This window comes from Budorcas taxicolor, chromosome 2, assembly GCF_023091745.1.
Source record: "Budorcas taxicolor isolate Tak-1 chromosome 2, Takin1.1, whole genome shotgun sequence".
Classification (NCBI taxonomy): Eukaryota; Metazoa; Chordata; class Mammalia; order Artiodactyla; family Bovidae; genus Budorcas; species Budorcas taxicolor.
In genome coordinates this window covers 70628882-70651406 of record NC_068911.1, presented here as the reverse complement: position 1 = coordinate 70651406, position 22525 = coordinate 70628882, and the positions used below count along the sequence as shown (strand labels likewise).

Below are 22525 nucleotides of genomic sequence, written 5' to 3'. Positions count from 1 at the left end.
AAATGAATCTTGACCGCTAAAACTGAGTTATTTATAAATTCTCCTCAGAACTCTTGGTCATAAAGCAAATAAATAGTTCTGTAATAAGGAATGGCAGTAAGAAAATTGCTTTTGAGTAGTTGTAGAATCAGATACAGATTTTAATGGGATGAGAAATGAGAGGGAGATAAGAGAACAGCAATAGTGAGTAGAGAGTTATCAAGAGTGAATGTGGGGAGAGAATAGAGGCTGTATGTGGATATAATTCAGAGTTTTTTTTTTTTTTTGAGCAGGTTTTGAGCATATTTAAATGTTTGCCATTTCTCCCTTATGCACTTGATAACACCTGGTGCTCCTTTACTGGGAAGCCATTTTCTTGGCTGTCCCTTTTCCCCTTTCTCAAATAGCTTGTTCATAGTTCTATTTCAGTACTTGTCTCTTTGTCATAATAGTAGGTTTTCTTTAATATTACTCTCTCGAGACTATCAGTTCCTCCAGGACTGGCACCGTTTTGTGTGTCCCTTGTGCCTACCTGATGCATAATGTACTCAATAATGTGGAATGAAGGTGTTGAATATCCAGTTATCTGATTTTCTGGTAAATTGCTTATTTTCTCTTGAAATTGAAGAAAGCTGTTGCTTTAGTTGAAATCTTTTTATCTTAAATTGTGATCACTTCTGTATAATGTTCTTTAGTAACGTTGGCAGTTTATTAAACCTAAACCTCAATTGCCCTGAAGTATACCCAAGGGAGCAGCATTAACTGCCTTATTCATTGTTAGATGGATGTGGGATCTTTTCCCAGTTCTGTGTTGATTAAGGCAAGGAGAGTCTTATTAAGCTGTTTGTGTTCATTACTCGTCAGAGGGAAAATAGGCTGAAGCTTATCACAAGGAAAACCACATCACAAATTGTTTTTTGTTGTAGACTAGACATTTTGAAGAGGATCAGAGCACATTAGTAACTCAGATCATAAAATGGAAGACTAAGAAGATTTGATATTTTCATGGATATGTGCAAAATGCTTTATGGAAGAGTATAATTTTCTTTACCAAAAATATTCATGATAATTTTAGGAAAAGAATAAGTGTCTGATACTGTCTTCATTACGTTGTGTTTATTACTTCTATGGTTTTTCACATTTGTGTTTTATTATTTTATATATACTCTACCTTGTAAAGAAGCTTGGAGCATTTGGTATCACCTTAACTCTAAAACAGTTTATGGAAAGAAACTTTTGCAAACATCGCAGTCCTCTTTGTCTTTTTGTTTATCACCTACCCTAAGCCTGGTACTTATAGGCAAGCCAGTAGATAAATGGGTGTTAGTTGAATAACTGTACCTTTCCAGGAGGATATAGATTCCCTGGATTACTTTTGCAAAACACAGCGCAAATATCGTTGGATAGAGTGCATACTCATTAAATATTTAGTTGTCAGATTTTTAAAAATTTCTTGTGTATTTTTGCCTTACCCACTGAAGAAAATCTGATGTACTCATATTTTCTTTGTATCATTCCAGAGTCAAGCTGTCATTTCAGCTTAATGTCAGTATTCTTTGAACTATATTACTGTTTCAGGATCTTTATCTTGATGAAAAAAATCAGAAATATGGATAAAGATTTACATGTGATGTCTATTTTAAAAAGTTGCTTTATTGCCTTCCCTGGCGAGACCATGGTTAGGAAACTCGTGCTTCCACTACAGGAGGCATGGGTTTGATTCCTTGGTGGGACACTAGGACACCATGGTGTAGCCAAAAGAAAAAAAATATACTTGTATGTTTCCATTTTTTTTTTAAGTGATGAATTGCATGCTGATAACAAAATGATGACTTCATCTTCTGAAATAGTGTGATGAGATAGATGTGGCAGCTACTTAGTAGTTCAAGTCTCACACCAATTTAAGTAAAGAATTCATTTTCATTTGTGATTCTAAGGAAAAATTCACTTTTTAAAGAGCTTCAGGCTTACATTTCTACCTTACCAAACTTATCTCAATGTGATCAGTAGGGTCAACTTTAATTATTGAACCCTTGAAAGTGCCTTGTTTCCCCAACCCCTTCCCTTTTTCCTGTCATGCAGTAACACTATAAAACTTAAAATATGTACTGTTGTTTAAACTCTGTTTGCTTCTAACACATTTTAAATTAATATCAATCTTCGTTTGTTTACCGTCAGGTGGTTTGATAGTGGATTTTTGTTTTTCTAAAAAAAAAGACATTGAGAATAGATGTCCAGTTCTTTTTTCCTCCATTTTAAATTTTGGTTATTATGTTTGAAGGGCTTTGCTCTCTGTTTTAACTTTGGAAGATAATAACCTGTTGACTTACTATATACCTCAAATGGGCGATTCCTTTGTTTTTTTCCTGAGTCTCTAAAAGATGTTGATTTCACACATGGCAAGTATTCAGTAAATAAATATTTCTTAAATAAATGAGTGAATGTGATAATTTAAGTTTAATCTGTAACTTTAAACTGCCAGCTTAAATATTTTAGGTATGATGATAATCAAGGTAGACAAAATAACTTAAAAAATGGTACTTTGCTGTAACAAAAAGCTAAAATTATGCTGAAAGTGGCTGTTGTTTAAGTACATCATTTCTTTTAAATTAAAAATTAATTTCTGTAGTTTATAATGAGAAGAAACTATGTATGAGTAGTGTTTCTAGGCAGTATACTTGACTTCCTGGTTAAAATCATTTTGTTTGTGCTTAGTAGACAAATTCTGTTATTTTTATCTTTCTATTAAAACATTTAATCATTATGAGTTTTTAAAATTTTGATGATACTATTCTTTCCTATTTTTTGATGATTCCAAATATCTCCTGCCAGTCTACAGCTTCCCGGTGAGCTGCAGACTTGTACACTTGTACACATAATGTTACATATTCCTCAAACTCAACATATATAACATTAATTCATCTTCTTCCCATCCATGCTTGCTCTCTTCCTCCATTTTCTATTTTAGTCAATACTACTACTGTTGATATTTACCCTTTGTAGAATGAGAGACTATCATTTTCTACCTCAAAAGCTCTACCAAATTCTATAATTTTTGTCATTTAAATATTTCTCTAATTCAGCCCATTCTTTTCATCAGCCCATTCTTTTCATCAGGGCCTCTAATTTGACGTGTGCTAGAGTGCTTTTGCTATCTGCTAATAGGTATTCTTGCCTCTAGTCTTCTTTTAGTGCCCTTCTCCTAAGAAGCAGCAGTGAGTATTTTAAAATTCAAATCTAATATTATCATTGTACTGCTTAAAATTACTTTTCATTGCCCAGTCTAAGTTCTGTAAATCAAAAACTTACAGATATGAAACAAGTAACATAGTAATAATAATAACAGATATTTACTTATTGCCATTGCCAATCCACTATTTTAAGCTGAATCATCATTTCACTTAACCCCTTTAAAGTAGGTATTATTACCCACCTACTTTAACAGATGAAAAAGCAGAGTGTTTAACTAACTTGCCTAAGATCAGAAGAGTCAGAATTTAAACCTAAACAATTTAGGCTTCATAGCCGAAATCCATTGTTAACATTGATGTCTTTGGTTTGATATAATTGGGGATTGGGGACTGTGGCAAGTATGCTTGGCCAAAGAGGGCAGTTACTATTCAGCGCCAGAGAATCGTCGGCATGTAAGAATGTGGGCCCAATACTGTCAGATCTTCCTATAAGTGGAAATTTGGACTTTGACAAGAAGTGTCCAAGTTTAAATGTCAGTAACTAAAAACAAAGCAAGATAAACATCTCTGCAGGTTGCATTCAGATAGGTAGCCTTCAGTTGACAACCAATCTTCAGCATACAGGTTACATTTCTAGCTTCATCTCTGATGGATCACTTCTTACAGTCTAGTTACACTGGGCAGTTGACAGTTCTCTTCCTATTGGTCACATCACACGCTGAACATACATATGGCCATCTGTCTCTCTCACTGTCCAGACCTGAAGTCCTTATTGTCTGTAACCTGGCATGTGTTAGCTACCTAGGTATTGGGGTGTTTAGAAATCCATTTAGAGCTAGCTTATAAGCACAAAGAGGGCATGAATGGACTCACATAACCATACTGCCAACTTCCTTACATACTGCTGCTACTTCCTTACATACATTGCAGGTAGTTAAAGCATCTACCTGCAATGCGGGAGACCTGGGTTCGATCCCTGGGTTGGGAAGATCCCCTGGAGAAGGAAATGGCAACCCACTCCAGTATTCTTGCCTGGAGAATCCCATGGACAGTGGAGCCTGGTGGGCTACAGTCCACAGGGCCGCAAAGAGTTGGACACGACTGAGCGACTTCACTTTCACTTTTCAACCATACTATAGGAATTAGAATCCTAAGGGTGATCAGAACAAGGGCTTCAGATGCTGGCAGAGTTCTTGCCATCTTGGATCTATCCTTCCAACTCTGTGGGTCTGCTTCATTCACTTTGGCCTTAGACAGTCTCTGCCATAGACTAGGAACATGATGCCTGATATTTCCAGACTCACATCTTTACACTTTCCCTCTACCTCCAGTTTAAAAATCCCAAATAGGTACTCTGACGGGCTCAGCTTATATCCAGTTCCCACCCCAACCCATCAATATTGGTAAGAGACAGCATGTGTGTGTATGTATGCATATGTGTGCAGGCACACTGCACACATACACAGAAACACACACAAATTTAAAATCAGGCAAGATTCTTCCTTAGGGCATGATTTTAAGGTGTCATCTGACTAACTGAAGAGTTAGCTGGGCTCCAAAGAGGGAATGTTTTCATTTGTACAGAGACCCAGTGGAAGGATGCTGAATACTTCTTTTTAAAAGATCCATCTTGCTATAACAAACAAACAAAAAAAAAAAATTACAGGGGGCAGGTCATGCAGATAAACTACTGTGCAGAAAAGAGTTCATAAAAGAGAAGGCCTGACTGCTATCCTTTGGAAGACCTGCCTCCAAGGTCAGCCCTTGACTGGTATCTGGGATCTTTGATTTCAGGAGGGTTTCCATCATCCGACTGATAAAACTGGTTCTCTACGCCCAAACTGTACAGACAGTGTAGTTTACGATGAACGTACTTGTTTTCTTCCTGGGAGGTATGTGCCAGGCCGTGGGTACCTCTGTGTGATCGTCTCCCAGAAAAAATCTTGGGCAGAGCCTCTTAATGAATTTGCTGGCTTTTATTTCAGACATACTGTCACAGCACATTGATGAACACGTCCTGTGTGACTCTGCAGGGAGAGGACTCTTGAAAGTTTCCTCTGAACGTCACCCAACATGCCTTTTTCTTTTCCTTTGTATTTTTTGCTGTAATAACTCATAAGACTGTCTGCTGTATCTTGTGAGTCTTCCTAGTGAATCGTCAAGTCTCGAGGTGGTCTTAGGAACCCCTGACACAACTATTTAGGCTGAAATTAATAGGTCTGGGCAAGAAATGATGGACACATGGTCCACGGTGTTGGGACTCATTTGAAAGATATTTAGAAAGAATTGATGGGATTTGGTGATTGTTTTACTGTGGGGAGAAAGACATAGGGAAGTATCAAGGATGTCTACAAGTTTCTTAATTTAACAACTGGTTAAGTGGTAGTAGCCATTTACTAGAGGAGTAGTATAATAGGAATAACTGAAGGGTCTGTATGTATTCAAGTTCAGATGTGAGTGATTATTAGCTTTGTTATCACAAGCACATCTTTTGAAGCTCAGTTGTCCAGCTGAGACTGTTAACGAAGATTGAAAGGAGACATTTGAAGAAATTTTGTATGTTATTAGGTTTATATAAATGTTCATTATGATGGTTAAGCTACCATTTTTTTAAGTACCTAATGTGTGCCAGGCATTTTACATATTGTTACCACTATTTTTGCATTATAACAGTTTTCATTGTTTTAAAATTCAGAGTACTTAAAATATTGGGGTTTTTTTTCTTTTCTTTTTTACTTTAGAAGTTCTGTATTGTACTGTTCTTCATAAGAAATTGGAAGCAGGGAAATTGTTGGTTTTAGACACTCGGACTCCCAGACCTGGTTATTAAGCACACAATGTGCAGTAAGGAGATTTGCCAAGATTACCGCATTATTCTGAGGTTGAAACAGAACACACTTCCCACTGTGCTAAAAGCCTCTTCTTTGTATATTATGTAGATGAATAAAGGAAATTTGATTCCGTAATTTCAGGTCTGTTGGGTCACAAATATAATACCACATTTTATTGTTGAACAACAGCCAGTTACACATGCAAGGAAAGGCATGTATTTGTGAGGTTATCTTGAGTATAAGATGTCTAGATGTCAAAGAAATAATGATCTTCTCTTCTCTCATAGACCACTTCACCTGCATTGTGAAGGTGCTTTTTACCCTACTGTACACACAAGGTCTTGTGGCACTTGCTGTTAAATGCAATGAGGAAGATAGGTCAGCCTGGAAACACACAGGAGCCCTCAAAAAGGTTAGTGTCTTGTCTGAATTTATCATTTAGTAGTTTGGTGAACTCATTTAAATTGGTGGCATGAATGAATGAGCAGGTGTTTGAAAAGCAAAGTAAATTGTTAACAGTATTTTAATTGGAAATGGAGCACCGTCAGGCTAAAACAGTTAAAAATGTTTTCCTTGCACAATGAGGTCTTTTATATCTATCTATAAACCTTGGCCTTTCCCTTTTTGTATCTGGACAGTTTTGTTTTGCTTTTGATGCCAGCCTTAAACTTACAGAAGTTATAAAACTTACATCATCACAGTTGGCAAGTAATAAAATGTATGTAGGCCTAATTGTTTTATTTACCTGTCATCTTTTCTTCTCCTTGCCTCATTCCCAGTCACAATCCAAAAATCACTTTTGACTCACTACTTCTAGATTCAAAAATCCTTCCCTTTCTTGGGGCTTCCCCTCTGGCTCAGAGGGTAAAGAGTCCACCTGCAATGCAGGAGACACAGGGGATGCAAGTTCTGTCCCTGGGTCTGGAAGATCCTCTGGAGTTCAGTAGAGTCTAGTCGCTCAGTCATGTCCCACTCTTTGCAACCCCATGGATTGCAGCACGCCAGGCCTCCCTGTCCATTGCCAACTCCCAGAGTTTACTCAAACTCATGTCCGTTGAGTCGGTGATGCCATCCAACCATTTCATCCTCTGACATCCCCTTCTCCTCCCGCCATCAATCTTTCCCAGCGTTTGGGTCTTCTCCAATGAGTCAGTTCTTTGCATCAGGTAGCCAAAGGATTGGAGTTTCAGTTTCAGCTTCAGCATCAGTCCTTCCAATGAGTACTTAGGACTGATTTCCTTCAGAATGTACTGGTTGGATCTCCTTGCAGTCTGAGGACTCTCAAGAGTCTTCTCCAACACCACAGTTCAAAAGCATCAATTCTTTGGTGCTCAGCTTTATTTATAGTCCAACTCTCACATCCATACATGACCACTGGAAAAACCATAGCTTTGACTAGACGGACCTTTGTTGGCAAAGTAATGTCTCTGCTTTTTAGTATGCTGTCTAGGTTGGTCATAACTTTAGTTCCAAGGAGCAGGCGTCTTTTAATTTCAAGGCTGCAGTCACCATCTGCAGTGATTCTGGAGCCCAAAAAATAAAGTCTCTTACTGTTTCCACTGTTTCCCCATCTATTTGCCATGAAGTGATGGGACCAGATGCTATGATCTTAGTTTTTGAATGTTGAGTTTTAAGCCAACTTTTTCACTCTCTTTCACTTTCATCAAGAGGCTTTTTAGTTCTTCTTCACTTTCTGCCATAAGGGTGGTGTCATCTGCATATCTGAGGTTATTGATATTTCTCTTGGCAATCTTGATTCTAGCTTGTGCTACATCCAACCTGGCATTTATCATGATGTACTCTGCATATAAGTTGAATAAGCAGGGTGACAATATACAGCCTTGATATACTCCTTTCCCGATTTAGAACCAGTCTGTTGTTCTGTGTCCACTTCTAACCATTGATTCCTGACCTGCATACAGATTTCTCAGGAGGAAGGTCAGGTGATCTGGTATTCCCATCTCTTTCAGAATTTCCACAGTTTGTTGTGATCCACACAATCAAAGGCTTTGGCATAGTCAATAAAGCAGAAGTAGATGTTTTTCTGGAACTCTCTTGCTTTTTCGTTATCCAACGGATGTTGGCAATTTGATCTCTGGCTCCTTTGCCTTTTCTAAATCCAGCTTGAATATCTGGAAGTTCATGGTTCACGTACTGTTGAAGCCTGGCTTGAGGAATTTTGAGCGTTAGTTTACTAGTGTGTGAGATGAATGCAGTTGTGCAGTAGTTTGAGCATTCTTTGGCATTGCCTTTCTTTGGGATCCCTCCCCTGGAGTTATACCTTTTTAAAAACTACTTTTTCCCCATGTTTAAGAATTATCTGAACAATCTAGAAAAATTGTGCAAGTTTAGTTAAATGTAAGTATTTTCAATGGCTTGAAGACAAATGAGATGTGTACTGTTGAACCAAAAACTGAGTGAGTAGTGTGATTTAGACACAGGTGAAATAAGAACGCATGCTCAGTCGCTAAGTTGTGTCTCACTCTTGCGACCTGCTTCCTTGTTTATTTGGGAAAGTTGGAAGGAAAAAATAATAAGTGTAGTGAAAATTGAAACTTTTCTTTGTTCTGTAGACTCTTTTTTAAAAGAAGTATTTTTAGCTGATTTATAGACTTTTAGAGAAGTTTTAAATCACATTGAAAAGTTTCTGTTAAAATCATATCTACTTGTATTAAAGAAGAGAAAACCAGTTATAGATACATGAAATATATTCAATATAACCTTCGCTTTTATCATTAGTCTTCCCAAATCATGATGATATATCCAGAAATTTACTGTGGTATCATCGCAAAGTTTGTTATATCTTAATTTAGAAATACTGGTTGTTGGACACTGAACCTGAGTACTAGGCTAAGCTTCTGCCACTGAAAAGAGATACTACTTTTATGTTCAAGACATAAAACTATGAGAACCTCAACCTTCTCATAGGTAAATGAGACGTTTATAACATATGATATATAAAGGCCCCTCTGTTTCTAAAATTCTTTTTAAAATTCCTAAATAACAAAAATGAGTTTCTGTCTTGTCCTTCAGCAGTTTTTCCTTCTTTCTTCTAGCTGATTCTTGGATAATTTTGCCTCCTGAAGTTCTTCCTTTCTTCTAAATATTTTTGTTTCCCTAAATGTACTCTAATCTGATATTTTGGATTATTTATATTCAAATCAGATATAACAGGTTTCTATGAAGGCAATGCCAAAGAATGCTCAAACTACTTCACAATTGGACTCATCTCACATGCTAGTAAAGTAATGCTCAAAATACTCCAAGCCAGGCTTCAGCAATACGTGAACCGTGAACTTCCTGATGTTCAAGCTGGTTTTAGAAAAGGCAAAGGTCCGTCTAGTCAAGGCTATGGTTTTTCCTGTGGTCATGTATGGATGTGAGAGTTGGACTGTGAAGAAGGCTGAGGGCCGAAGAATTGATGCTTTTGAATTGTGGTGTTGGAGAAGACTCTTGAGATTCCCTTGGACTGCAAGGAGATCAGCCCTGGGATTTCTTTGGAAGGACTGATGCTGAAGCTGAAACTCCAGTACTTTTGGCCACCTCATGGGAAGAGTTGACTCATTGGAAAAGACTCTGATGCTGGGAGGGATTGGGGGCAGGAGGAAAAGGGGACGACAGAGGATGAGATGGCTGGATGGCATCACTGACTTGATGAATGCGAGTCTGAGTGAATTCCAGGAGTTGGTGATGGACAGGGAGGCCTGGCATGCTGCGATTCATGGGGTCACAGAGTCGGACACAACTGAGGAACTGAACTGAACTGAACTGATGCTGTGCCATTGTTTAAATTTTTTTTCAGTAAGTTTTCTAATCATGAAAAAGTATAAATTTAAACATTTTCTGATATAATTTGGTTCTAAATCTGTTCATCTGAGTTTTCTCTAAAATGAGACCTGCTGCTGCTGCTAAGTCACTTCAGTCATGTCCAACTCTGTGCGACCCCATAGACGGCAGCCCACCAGGCTCCTCTGTCCATGGGATGTTCCAGGCAAGAATACTGGAGTGGGTTGTCATTTCCTTCTCCATTGCATGAAGGTGAAAAGTGAAAGTGAAGTCGCTCAGTCATGTCCGACTTTTATCGACCCATGGACTGCAGCCTACCAGGCTCCTCCGTCCATGGGATTTTCCAAGCAAGAGTACTGGAGTGGGGTGCCATTGCCTTATCCAAAAATGAGACGTACTGACAGAAAATTAGACAATTGTAAATCTATGATGAAAGGAACACGAAGTAATTTAGGTAACTGTTCTGTCAGTTTTCTTTCTCAATTTGATCATTGTTAGCTGTTTTTAAAAATGCTTAATAAAACCTTTAATATGGAGCAGATTCTTATCAGAACATAAATTAGAAATTTATAGTCCTATAAATTGCTTTAGTGAATGAAAACAAAAAATTGCAATATTCCGTAGGTTGGTTTGCCACATTATTGGCTTTTCCTACCATAGATCTAAGCATTTATGCTCTGATCTATGGTAGGAAAAGCCAATAATCCTGTATATCTACAGGACTGTCAATTACAGCAGCAGTAATATTTATGAATAATGAGATATCACTGTGATTTCTGTTATTATTTTGTATTGTTCATTCCTCTTTTAAAAGATGTCCTTCTTTCTTTAGCTCTTCTTTCCTCTTTTAGTCTCTTCCTTCTTTTCTTTCTTCATTGAATCTCACTTACTCATTTCATCCTTGTAATTCCTTATCGTCAAGTATGATAATTCCAATGAAAAACAGACCTAATCTGGTAAATACATAGCACCTGTGTATTTTTCAAAGAGAGTTTAGAGTTAATTTGATAATGAGGTTTAGTTGGGGAAAAAATGATTATTACAATCAGTATAAATTGTGTTGTTTTGGTTAGTGGGATTTCTGTTAAGAGTATTTATACCAGGATTTCTTAGTCTGGGCTTCTTTCCCTTTGATTTGCTTTTGGGTCTAGGACCATAGCATCTAGCATATATTCAAAGGGCCTGTCACCCCCAAAAGTTAAGAAGCACTATAATTTAAACAAAGCATCTACCCAGCAAAACATCTGTTGCATCTCTCAACCCTTAAATTATTTTCTTTCTTTAATTCACATACATTTGCCACTTCTCTCACAGGATTCTTCTGATCATGATCCTAGGTCTTTCATCCATGGTCTCAGAAATCCTCTTCTTAAGCTTTACTTCTTAGAAAATTAAAGCTTTACTTATTAAAGCTTATCTTCTTAGCTTTACCAAAGAGCCTACTCTTTGCTTTATTCAGATATTGCTGATGTAAAATATGATTTCCTAAGACTTCTTATGCATGAAATAAAGTTATTTTCTTACCTAATACTCTTCTTGTGAGGGAGTTCTCAATACAAAACAATGACTACTACATTATATTTGACTTTCTGATCTGATACATTATTTCTTGTTTGAAAAACAATACTTAAAATGATTCTGATAATAATTTAAAAGCTAGTTATCACTCAATAACTTGCTTCGATGATATGAGTATCATTGGTGGGGGGAATATTTTCCCCCTAAGTAGGAAAGTATTTTACTTGAAATACATTTCTGTTTTTAGGCTCTATAAATCTTTTGCTCCAAGGAGTGCGTTTTGAATTAGACTTTAAGGCTGTCTTGTATATATTCACAACATTAAATATGTCGCATTGATTAACAAAACACAAAATTGTGGTAGTGTTTTCTTTTGAGTTGCTTATTCAAGAACTACTCTTATTAAATCAATTCTAAAAACATAATATGTCGCTGTTTTGATATCCAGTGCAATATAGATTCTTGCAAATTATATGTAAACTACAAATCACATATTTGGCAAGTGATCAGTAATCCTGTTGATTAATTAGGCAAGGGTGAAGTGGGTCACATGATGTCAGGATAGCAGTTGCTGCATCAGAGACTTTTATAGTTTATCAAGACATGATAATACTACATGGCTGCAACATAGCAGAAAGCAGAGGGGTAATTAAAGATAATGTAAATAATTGATTATAAAAAGAGAGACATCCAGTTGGGTTCCAAGGTCAAAAACTCCACTACGAAAATGAATCCTATCAGTTAGCCAGCAAGTGTTTATTACTCAGATTTTTGTTATGTTAATGGTGACGTAGAAGATATAAAGCATAGTTTCTGACATTTTGGAATTTATAGTCTAGTTGAAGAGAGCACAGTAACATGTGAGAAAGGATGTATCATCATATGATAAATTCTGTGGTCCTATCAGCATCTTAAAAATACAGGATAAACGTATATCCCACAGTGCTTGCTCAGTTCTTATATTTTACTATTTTAAAAATGTAGTTAATGAACAGAATAAATAACATCACAACCAAGTTATTACTTTTATTGTAATTTATACTTTACAGTAATTTGCAACACCTTTTAATACTTCAGTGAATGTAAAAAGTACATTTCTTTATGTGAAAAGCATTATTGAAATAAATTTATTAATAGCCATTATTTTTCCTTTCTTATAAAAAGTATAGTCGTTAAGCTTATTTAATTTGTAGACTGTTATTTAATGTTATCTGTAATTTTGTAATAAACATATGGTCCTGTTTATTTTTATATTAAATTGTTTTAACAAGTTCTACTCGAGGAATTTGAGAAAACTTGTAAAAGAAAATAATTTGGGGTCCATATTATATTTCATGCATATATGATTTGTATCATTATAACAATTGTATCATTATAACGATAACTTCTGTTAGCTTTTTTCATATCACACCATAAACACTTTTTTATGTAGCTCAAATTTGTTATATTTGCTGCCTATAAAATAGTCTGATATGTCATAATTTAGGTAACTGCTTCCTTTTGTTAGTCATTTCTAATTTTCCACTGTTATAATGCTTTGGTGATTGTCATGGGCATAAAGTTATTTTTTTCTTTTGAGATTATTTTATTAGGAAAGAATTTCCAGGAGTGAGAATTACTGGGACAAAAGATATGACTTAGATATGTTCATTTACACATATATTATGTAACTTATATTCCAAGGAAGTATTGGAATAGCTTTAATCCCCTACCTGATTTCATTGTGAATCCAGAGGTGTGCTGTTGTACACAGATTTTGAGAAAGTGAACTTTACATGCTTGAGAAGTAATATAGTCATGATTATACTCATTAAAAAGTATTCTTTCCAATGTCAATGTTTTTGTAATTTTCAGTGACTAATGAAATTACTTTTTAATTTTTCCAGAATACTTGTGATGCAGAAAAGTCTTATGAAGTGTTATTGAGCTTTGTGATAAGTGAACTGTCTAAAGGAAAGTTATACCATGAAGAAGGGACTCAGGAGTGCGCAACGGTATGCTCTACAACCAGATGTAGTGGTTATTTAAAAATGTAGATTTCCTTGACATTATGAACAGGACTTTTTAAGCTATGTCTGTTACATTAATAGAATGAATTGTTCTGATTTTCTTTTTTAACTTTAGATTATCCCTGTTGCTTGGTCTCCTGAATCCATGGAAAAATACTTACAGGACTTCTGCTTACCGTTTCTCAGAATCACCAGCCTTCTTCAGCACCACCTTTTTGGGGAAGATTTACCTAGCTGCCAGGTATAAGTTTGGATAGAGAGTAGGGAACCTTTTTTTTAAACAATTAACTAATTTTTAAAAATATACTGATCCAATATTATGCTTATATCAATATCCAGAACTGCCATACAAAGATGAAGGTGAAAGTGTTAGGTCACTCAGTCGTGTCTAACTGCTTGTGACCCCGTGATCTGTAGCCTGCCAGGCTCCTCTGTCCATGGAATTCTCCAGTCAAGAATACTGTAGTGGGTAACCATTCCCTTCTCCAGGGGATCTTCCCCACTCAGGGATCAAACCCAGGTCTCTTGCATTGCAGGCAGATTCTTTACTGCCGAGCCACCAGGGAAACCCCCAATACAAGAATATGTTACTCCAACTCAAAAGGAGTAGATATTTAGAATATTTACTATTACTGTTAATTTTTTATTTGTTAGTATCCACCCATTTTTATGGTAATATTACTAATATTTTATGTTAGAGGAGTTTTTGATTAGATCTGTGATAATAAATCCCTTGAACAAAAGATGGTATTCATATTGATAAATTTATCACTAATCATCACTGGCTTTTAATGTCCTTTTTAAAGGGTATTATGTTGACCAGCAAGCTGGCTGTTTAAAGATCTGATGGCATTTATGTAATTTTAGAATTTAAAAATATTCAATTTGTAGCCAATTAAAATTTGAATGAATGATTACTGATTTAATCTATTTTATAAAACTGTGGGTCAGTGAGTAGGCAAGAAAGTGGAAAAGAAAGTAGGAAACCGGAAGGTAAGTAAATCAAGCTGTGTTTATAGGATTATGACCCTGTCATTATTTGTCATTCATTTTCAGGGAATTTTCTGTGAGAGTTAAGTCACTTATCATATTTACGGTCTTTGAAGCCTGCATGCAGTATAGCAGAATTAAGCCGTTGATTATTCCTTCTCTCTTAAATAATTGACCATTGCATTAAATAGTTTGGATTCATTTTTTTTAAATCAATACAGCAGGAAGATAGAACAGTTCTAAGTATATATGCATGAAACAACAGAACCTCAAATTACATAAAAATTGACAGAATTGAAAGAAGAAATAGACAGTCCACAATTACAGCTGCAAGCTTCAGTGTTCTTTCTTAGTAATCAATAACAAATAGACAGAAAATCAACTGGGATAAATAAGACTTGCACCATACTGTTACTCAACTTGATATAACTGACATCTATAGGATACTTCACCTGACAGTAATAACAGAATGCATATTTTTAAAAATGCACCTGGCCCATTAACTAGAATATACCATATGCCAAGCCATAAAGCAAGTAACAATAAATTTAAAAGAATTGAAATCATAGAACAATTTTCTTACCACACAGAATTAAATTAGAAAATCAATAACAGAAAGAAATATATAAATCCGCAAATATGTGAGAATTAAGTAGTATACTTCTAAATAACTTAAATATCAAAGTAGAAATCACATGGAAACGAGAGAACATTTAAACTGAGTGAAAATGAAAACACAGCATAGCAAAATTGTGAAATGCCACTAAAATATTTCTTGGATAGATACAGCTTCAAATACTTACATTTGGAAAGAAGAAAGGTCTAAAATCATTTATCTAAATTTTTACTTCATGAAAAAAGAAATAGAGCAAATTAAATCCAAAGCAAGTTAAAAAAAATTACAAAAATCAGATCAGAAATCAATGACATAGTAGTGAAACAGTAGAGAAAATCAATGAGTTCAGACAAGATGGGGCACGTTCAGGGTGATATGGCCGTAGACCATCAATGGGTTCAAAATCTGATTCTTTGCAAAGATCTGTAAGATGGATACACTTAAATGTCAGGAGCTCAGCTAAGCTGGGAGAGAGAACTGAGTTGCTAGGTATTGGACTGGCTGATTAAAGCTGCAAGCCACAGGTGAAAGAGTTAAGCCTTTAAATCACTTACCATGATAGTATAAGCAAGAGGCTAAAACCAGGGAAAATGCTGATTCCTCATTCATCACCTCATAGAATGAAATGGTGTACCAGTTTAGGGTCAAATGGATCAGCACAGATGTTAAGAGAGTCTCAAACAGAAGGCTCTTTCAGTGTTATGAACTCTGAGGTGGAGAAGGGGTGCGGGGGTCCGGGCTGGAGTGGAAAGTACTGGTACTGAGTCAGAGTGGGGATAAGTTTCTTCAGGGTTTCACCTTTTTCCCTTCATAAGGTGGCCTTGGCAGAAGTGTCAAAGTGACCCCTGCCCGAGGCCTCAGATAAAGAAGCCTAGGAATAAAGGCACCAGGGCTAGGAATATAACTGGCGAGGAATATAACTATGTGGAAGAGCATGACTCACCAGGGGGCCTGAGACCATGTCTGCAGATCCCTTCAGAGACTGCAGAGCACTATCTACTATTGTGAATTCCATGTTTTCACTATTCTTCTTTATCCACACTGACAGTCTATGTCTTTTTAACCAAAAGTCACTGTCCTTTTGCTCCATATTAACATTTGCCTCCCTAGGGTAGCTAGATTCTATAGACTGTCAGATAGTCTACAGATAACTGACTGCTACTTTCAATATATGTAAATGTATACATGAAGCAGATGCTATGGTACTTAGGAGTTAAATTTCAAAGAGAAATATTATGGGAATATTGGCTATAACAGCTTGGATCCTTTTTCTTTCTTTGCTCCTCTTACTCCCTTTACTTTATTTAGTTGAATCAGTTAAGAAAGTTTTCATACTATCCAAAAGTAATTGATGAGAATGACAAAGTATCTGTAGTGGGAAATGCTCATGAGAAATGTCTTGAGAATTTTCTGTTTTATATCTAAAAGGAAGAAGAAGAATTTTCAGTTCTTTCCAGCTGCCTGGGACTTCTGCCAACATTCTACCAAACAGAACATCCATTCATCAGTGCCTCCTGTCTGGATTGGCCAGTTCCAGCATTTGATATTATATCTCAGTGGTGTTTTGAGATAAATTCATTTACTGAAAGACATGCTGAACAAGGAAAGGTATGTAAAAAGAGTTACACTCACTTGCTATAGTGGTGATATGTTAATAGGTAAGAGAATACTTAATTCATACTTCCTAATGGTCTAGGGAACCTAGAATGGTCAAAGACATTTAGTTTTTAATTCAGTAGAACTGCTAAGATGTCCCTTGATGGAGGATAGTACACAGTTTCCTTATGACAGTACTAAAACCACAGAAGAATCCAGAGTATCAGGCAAAAAACTAAAGACCAAAATCTTAGGTCTAATTATGAGAGATGGCACTCCCTGGTTCCCAAATCTGTGCATTCCATCTATAAGGGAGCAATCACCCTTATGTACTGGTGCTTGTTTAGCTCATATACCTCATTCTGTAGGACCATATACCTCATTCTATAGGTGTTTTCTTCAGTTGGTACCATCTAAAAATTCATCAGCAAAGTAGTTGATTATTAAAAGACCAATGAGTTTTTCAGGTGACTGACTACCAGTTAAGATCAATTAATTCATAGACATCCACCTCTTGCCTTACGTCTTTCTGTATAAAATCCTTTGACTAGAGACCATGTGGTGTATGCTGCTGGGCAATTTACGACCTAATCTAGGTAAGTATCAAGGTCAGTGAGGACAAATTGCTGTTCTTTCCACTGCTGAAAGGGTTCCATATTTAATCAGCTCATTACAGGATATGCAGTTTTTGGAGTCAAGAGTTGGGCACTCAGTATGGCAAATGCATATTGTTAACACGTATATTGTACTTATCCTTGCTTCCATGGCCACTTTATCCATGTACTTACTGATGAACACCAAGCCAGCTACTCGGTTATTACATTGATTAAGATGTATTGTGGCTGTCAGTACTGTGAGAAGATCACCAGGTGAATTGCCAACCTCTATACAGTTTCTTAAAATATAGATTCATACTACATTTTATCTGTTTTAAGTGTTAAGGAAGTAGCATTTAGAAAAAAACATAAATGCTATTTCCAGTATTTTTATATAACTACAAAAAAATGAACAAAATATCCTATAGGGAAATTTAACTGATTTGTTATTTTTTTTCATACTTCCTGACAAAATTTCTGAAAAGAATTATAGCCCTAGCACTGACAGATACAAAAGCTCTTAACAGCTTGAGGTGTAAGATTTTTCATCTTCTAGAAAAGAAACTCCAGATTATAAAGTACTGAAATAGAAACGTAAACTATAACCATGATCTTCCCCAAAAGAAAAAGCCAATGAATTGTTTGATCACACTCGAATCTCCTGCATTGCAGGCAGATTGTTAACCATTTGAGCCACAAGTGTCCTTTTGCTTATCTAAGAAAGGTCCAAAACTTAGTTTTGAAAAATGTGTAACTGTTTAAAATTATGCATCAAGAATATTTAAAAACAAATACATCTACATATATTTTCCTTGCATCCTTAGTTATATTTCGTATTTTTCTTTTAAAGTAATAAGAAATTTAAATGTTCTAGGGTGCTTAATTTAAAATTTATATCATGTAGTAATTGAGAAAGCGTGAAAGTATTAGTTGCTCAGTCTTGTCTTACTCTTTGTGACCCATGGGCTGTAGCCCGCTAGGCTCCTCTGTCCATGGGATTCTCCAGGCAAGAATACTGGAGTAGATAGCCATTCACTTCTCTTCTCCAGGGGATCTTTCCACCCGGGGACCAAACCTGCGTCTCTTTATTATGTCTCCTGCATTGGCAGACGGGTTCTTTACCACTGGTGCCACAAAGGGACTTAAATTAAAATAGAATATAGTAAAATAGAGAATGGTAATTGTTGAAGGACTATTTTAATCTTTTGTAAAACGGAAATGGCAAGAGTGTTAATAAAAAAAAAAGCCACATTCTTGGAGACAGGTTTCTTAAAAAAAAAAAAAAAGAAAACAGCCTTTAAAAAACAAATATTTTGTATAAGTAACTTAAATACATAGAACTAATGAATATTTTTGAATAATGTTTTAGGCATTGCTTATCCAAGAGTCAAAATGGAAATTGCCACACCTTCTACAGTTGCCTGAAAATTATAACACCATTTTCCAGTACTACCACAGAAAAACCTGTAGTGTCTGCACCAAGGTTCCTAAAGACCCTGCTGTTTGCCTTGTTTGTGGTACTTTTGTATGCCTGAAAGGACTTTGCTGCAAGCAACAAAGTTACTGTGAATGTGTATTGGTAAGCAAGAGTAAATAGTATAAAATTTATGGAAATTCAAATTTCATATCACATGGAAATGTGGTTTGTATTACATACACTGTAGTGTGTATTACATACAAAAATATGGTCAAACCAACTTAAAATTTATTCTTTGAGTTAAATACATGATACATATAAGGATCTTGATTTTGTTGTTGTTTTACATCCTATAGAAGGGTAAAAACACAACAACAACAACAACAAAACCCACTTACAGTTTTTTATGAGTCAAACCTTTCATAAGTGCAGCTCCAGTTCCTCTCCCTGCTCCCCTCTCCTGCCCTTTAATGAAACATATGTTTAGATGTTATGTTGTGGAACAGCCCTTAGATATGCTGTTATAGACACTGGCCTCTGAATTAGATTTAGGTTAGCTCTTAATTGATTTCCTAGGTAATCCTTATCCAAATTCTTCCTAATGTATTGTTGATAAAGGATTAAGAAACAGATTATAAGTTTAACTTAGATGAAATCTGATTTTAAAAAATTTTAATATTTCTGTATTATTTAGAAGACAAGGCATCGTTCATTTTCTTTTCTTGTGAAGTCCATTTACATTTTTTTTTATTTTTTAGCATTCTCAGAACTGTGGTGCTGGAACAGGGATTTTCCTTTTGATCAATGCATCAGTGATTATCATCATTCGAGGCCACCGCTTCTGCCTCTGGGGTTCTGTGTATTTGGATGCTCATGGAGAGGAAGACCGAGATCTTAGGTTAGATGTTCATAGATATATCCTTGTGGTTTATTCAACTTTGGCCAGTAAGAATAATGTGCCATTCCTGGCTTTGTAATTGTGTTGATAATAAAAATTATTCTTTATTTTAAGAAATTCTGGCGGTCATTAATTTAGAGCTGTTTCTATTTGGGGAGATATTTTCCCCATATGATGTAAAGGAAATAGAAAATAAACCAATTTCCTAGGTGAGATTTTTGCCATAGAGAATCTGTTTTTTAAAATGTGTGTGAAAGCTTCATTGTATTATATTATTTTAATGCTTTTTTTTTCTTTTCATTCTAGGCGAGGCAAGCCTCTTTACATTTGTAAAGAAAGATACAAAGTTCTTGAACAACAGTGGATTTCTCATACTTTTGATCACATCAATAAAAGATGGGGTCCACATTACAATGGGCTGTGACTCACCACCTTGGCATTGCATTATATCATTTTCATTAAGAATTTATCAACAATAAGCTTTAACTTAATTTGGGGGATTAACGCTTTTGCTGAGGGAAAAAAAGAAAACATACATTATAAAGCCTTTCCAAAATTAGGTGCTTGGTAATCACATTAATGGTATAATAATTTTTTTTTTTTAATATCTGGAGAGCATAACAAGTAACAAGTTAAACCATTCTTTAGTGGTCCTTTTTTTGTTTAAGTCCACAATTAACAAGAAGCACAACTTGTTGACAAAATCATTTTAAAATGATTCTCCCAACAGTGCATATCTGCTTTTCATTGATATTTAGAGTGGATGTGATTTATTTAAAGTTTTACTGCTCCTTTTATCTGTGTGTTTTAATTTGCATCTGCTAAACATAATGCATCCTTTCCCCCTGCCATTCTTATGTTGATTTGAGATTTTTGCTGTATGTAATTAGAAAAAAATGTAAAACATGATTTATGTGAAATATTGTATAGTAAAAGTTGGTCTAATAGTAGAACTTTACAATTTTTTCTTATTGTGAGGAATCTGTTAAAAGTTTAAGGCTTTGCTGAAAAACTTAATTCATTCTCAGGAATTTCATAAATATTCTCCCCAGGTAAATAATTGAAATAGTTGTAAAATAAGTAGATAGCTGCTGTTAATATAATACAGTACATTTAGGGGGGCATTTGTGTGGTTGGGGGAGTCCCTAAAAATCAAAATTTGCCATTTCACTTGGATAAATTACTTGAGGTAATAGCAAATAGATTTTATTATAAAATCAGAAGTTTTAAGAACATACACATGGCAGATTTTGATTATGTGCATGCCCACCTTTTATTACCAACCAAGTTTTTGTTTAAATGATTGGATTGGAAAAAAGCTGTGACCTTCCCCACAAATGGAGCATAGTTTTGGAACTTTCCTTATCAGCTCAAGAGGTTCATCTGTATTGTATTTGTGCAGTGTAATCATTGTTATTTCTGCTTGGATTCCTAAAAGGGAAAAAAAAAAAAAAGGCTCAGTGGTGATGATCCTCATGAGTGAGCTGTACACCTGCATTCTTGTTTGAAGCTGCTGTGAAAAGCAGTTTATGTTTGTAGGATTTTTAAGTCAGTAAGAATGGAAATGATTGAGCTAAAACCTACTCTGTACTTAGAGAAGGAAGATTACAGAAAAGCATGTTATATATTGCTGCCACAATTTTTCTTCCAAATGATTCAATAATTTGATGATTATTTAATATATATAGTACTATCAAGCAATTCCTGGTACTTTGGACTTCCATGGCTTGTTATATAAAATTACATTTTTATGTGTAAAAATAAACTAAAAAACATCTAATGGTAAAATAAAATCACAGATCTGTGTTCTAAAAATTGTTGAATGACATGATATTACAGGATATAAAAATGGACTTTAAATGATGGCCTTGCATTGAAATAGAACAGTAAATATTCAAGTATGTTCAAAAAATCAAAAGATTACCTATGAACCTACAATAAAACACATGGAAATAGCTTGCTATTTTTATATACATTTCCAAAATATTAAGATAACTTTCTGAAAGACTAGAATGATTCTGTTTAATTAAGTAGCTATCCTTTCCAACACATTGCTACTTTTTAAAATACTGTATCATAAGTTCAGCCTGTCATATTTTTTGCATTGGTCATTATGGATACCAGACCATTTGTAAGTGTGATTGAAGAACACAATGCTAATTTACATCTCTAGTAAATACTGTTACAGGATTCATGAACTTGGATAATTCTACAGTTTGAAACTCTGATGCTATATATACATGGTATAATGTATTCAGACTTTGATTACTACATGTTTAAAATGGAATGTTTTATGGTTGTGCATATGGATGTGAAGTGAAAATATTAGCCTTAACATTAAAATTTGGGTATTTGATAGTGTTTATTTTGATATTGGTGAATTAGTCACCAGTTAAATTTTAAAAAGCACTTGGTTGAAAATTGTACTTGAATTACATACATGCATGCTGCTAAACTAGAACCTTAATTTTTCCCCCATAACTTTTATAAGTCCCATTTATAAACCTACTTTTAAAAATAACAGGTCCAAGGTAGAGTGATGTGTGTATATTATTCAAGAAAATGTCCTGGTGTGATATCTTGTATGAATGATCATTTAAATACAGTACATTACTGTAGAAGCTAAATCAATCTTTATAATTAAGCAGAAATTACAAAACTAGGAATAATCAACATTGTAAGATATGTTAATAAAAACCTACTGTCACTTGGTTTGTGAAAGGTCCTTAACATGCTTATTCTTACATGTTTTTATTTTTTCAAAGATATTGACAATAATATATGTGAGTGAGCATAAATGAAAAGATAAAAGCAATCATAACTAATAGTTGCTGTAAAGTGGAATTAATATAAAGGGTTTGCTTTTCCATTAACCTTTTATTTACAGAGCTAGTTCCTGTTCCTCTGTGTCTCATAACTAATGTAAAACCTTTGCTAGTACAGTATGTGTTTTTAGAAGCAGAAAATGGGTGAAAGGAGAGGAAATGGATTTTTGGAGAAGCAAGTGGATGTGCTGATCTGAAGAACACTGCTGTGGTCTCTGTTGCTCCCTGATAATTTCCAACTAGACTTTAGGGATCTAAAGTGCTTTCGTTCAG

At 35.2% G+C, this 22525-nt stretch overlaps 1 protein-coding gene across 1 annotated transcript in view; it reads left to right on the top strand.

Annotated features, from left to right (window-relative positions):
* UBR3 (ubiquitin protein ligase E3 component n-recognin 3) overlaps positions 1 to 22152 on the top strand; it is a 199405-nt gene extending 177253 nt beyond the window's left edge. Inside the window, exons 34-40 of the mRNA XM_052658353.1 lie at positions 6289 to 6413; positions 13192 to 13299; positions 13430 to 13555; positions 16349 to 16528; positions 18482 to 18691; positions 19288 to 19427; positions 19734 to 22152. Coding sequence (XP_052514313.1) covers positions 6289 to 6413; positions 13192 to 13299; positions 13430 to 13555; positions 16349 to 16528; positions 18482 to 18691; positions 19288 to 19427; positions 19734 to 19851 — 1007 coding nt within the window. The 3' untranslated portion in view covers positions 19852 to 22152. The remainder of the gene's footprint in view (positions 1 to 6288; positions 6414 to 13191; positions 13300 to 13429; positions 13556 to 16348; positions 16529 to 18481; positions 18692 to 19287; positions 19428 to 19733) is intronic.
* The last annotated feature ends 373 nt before the right edge of the window (positions 22153 to 22525 follow it).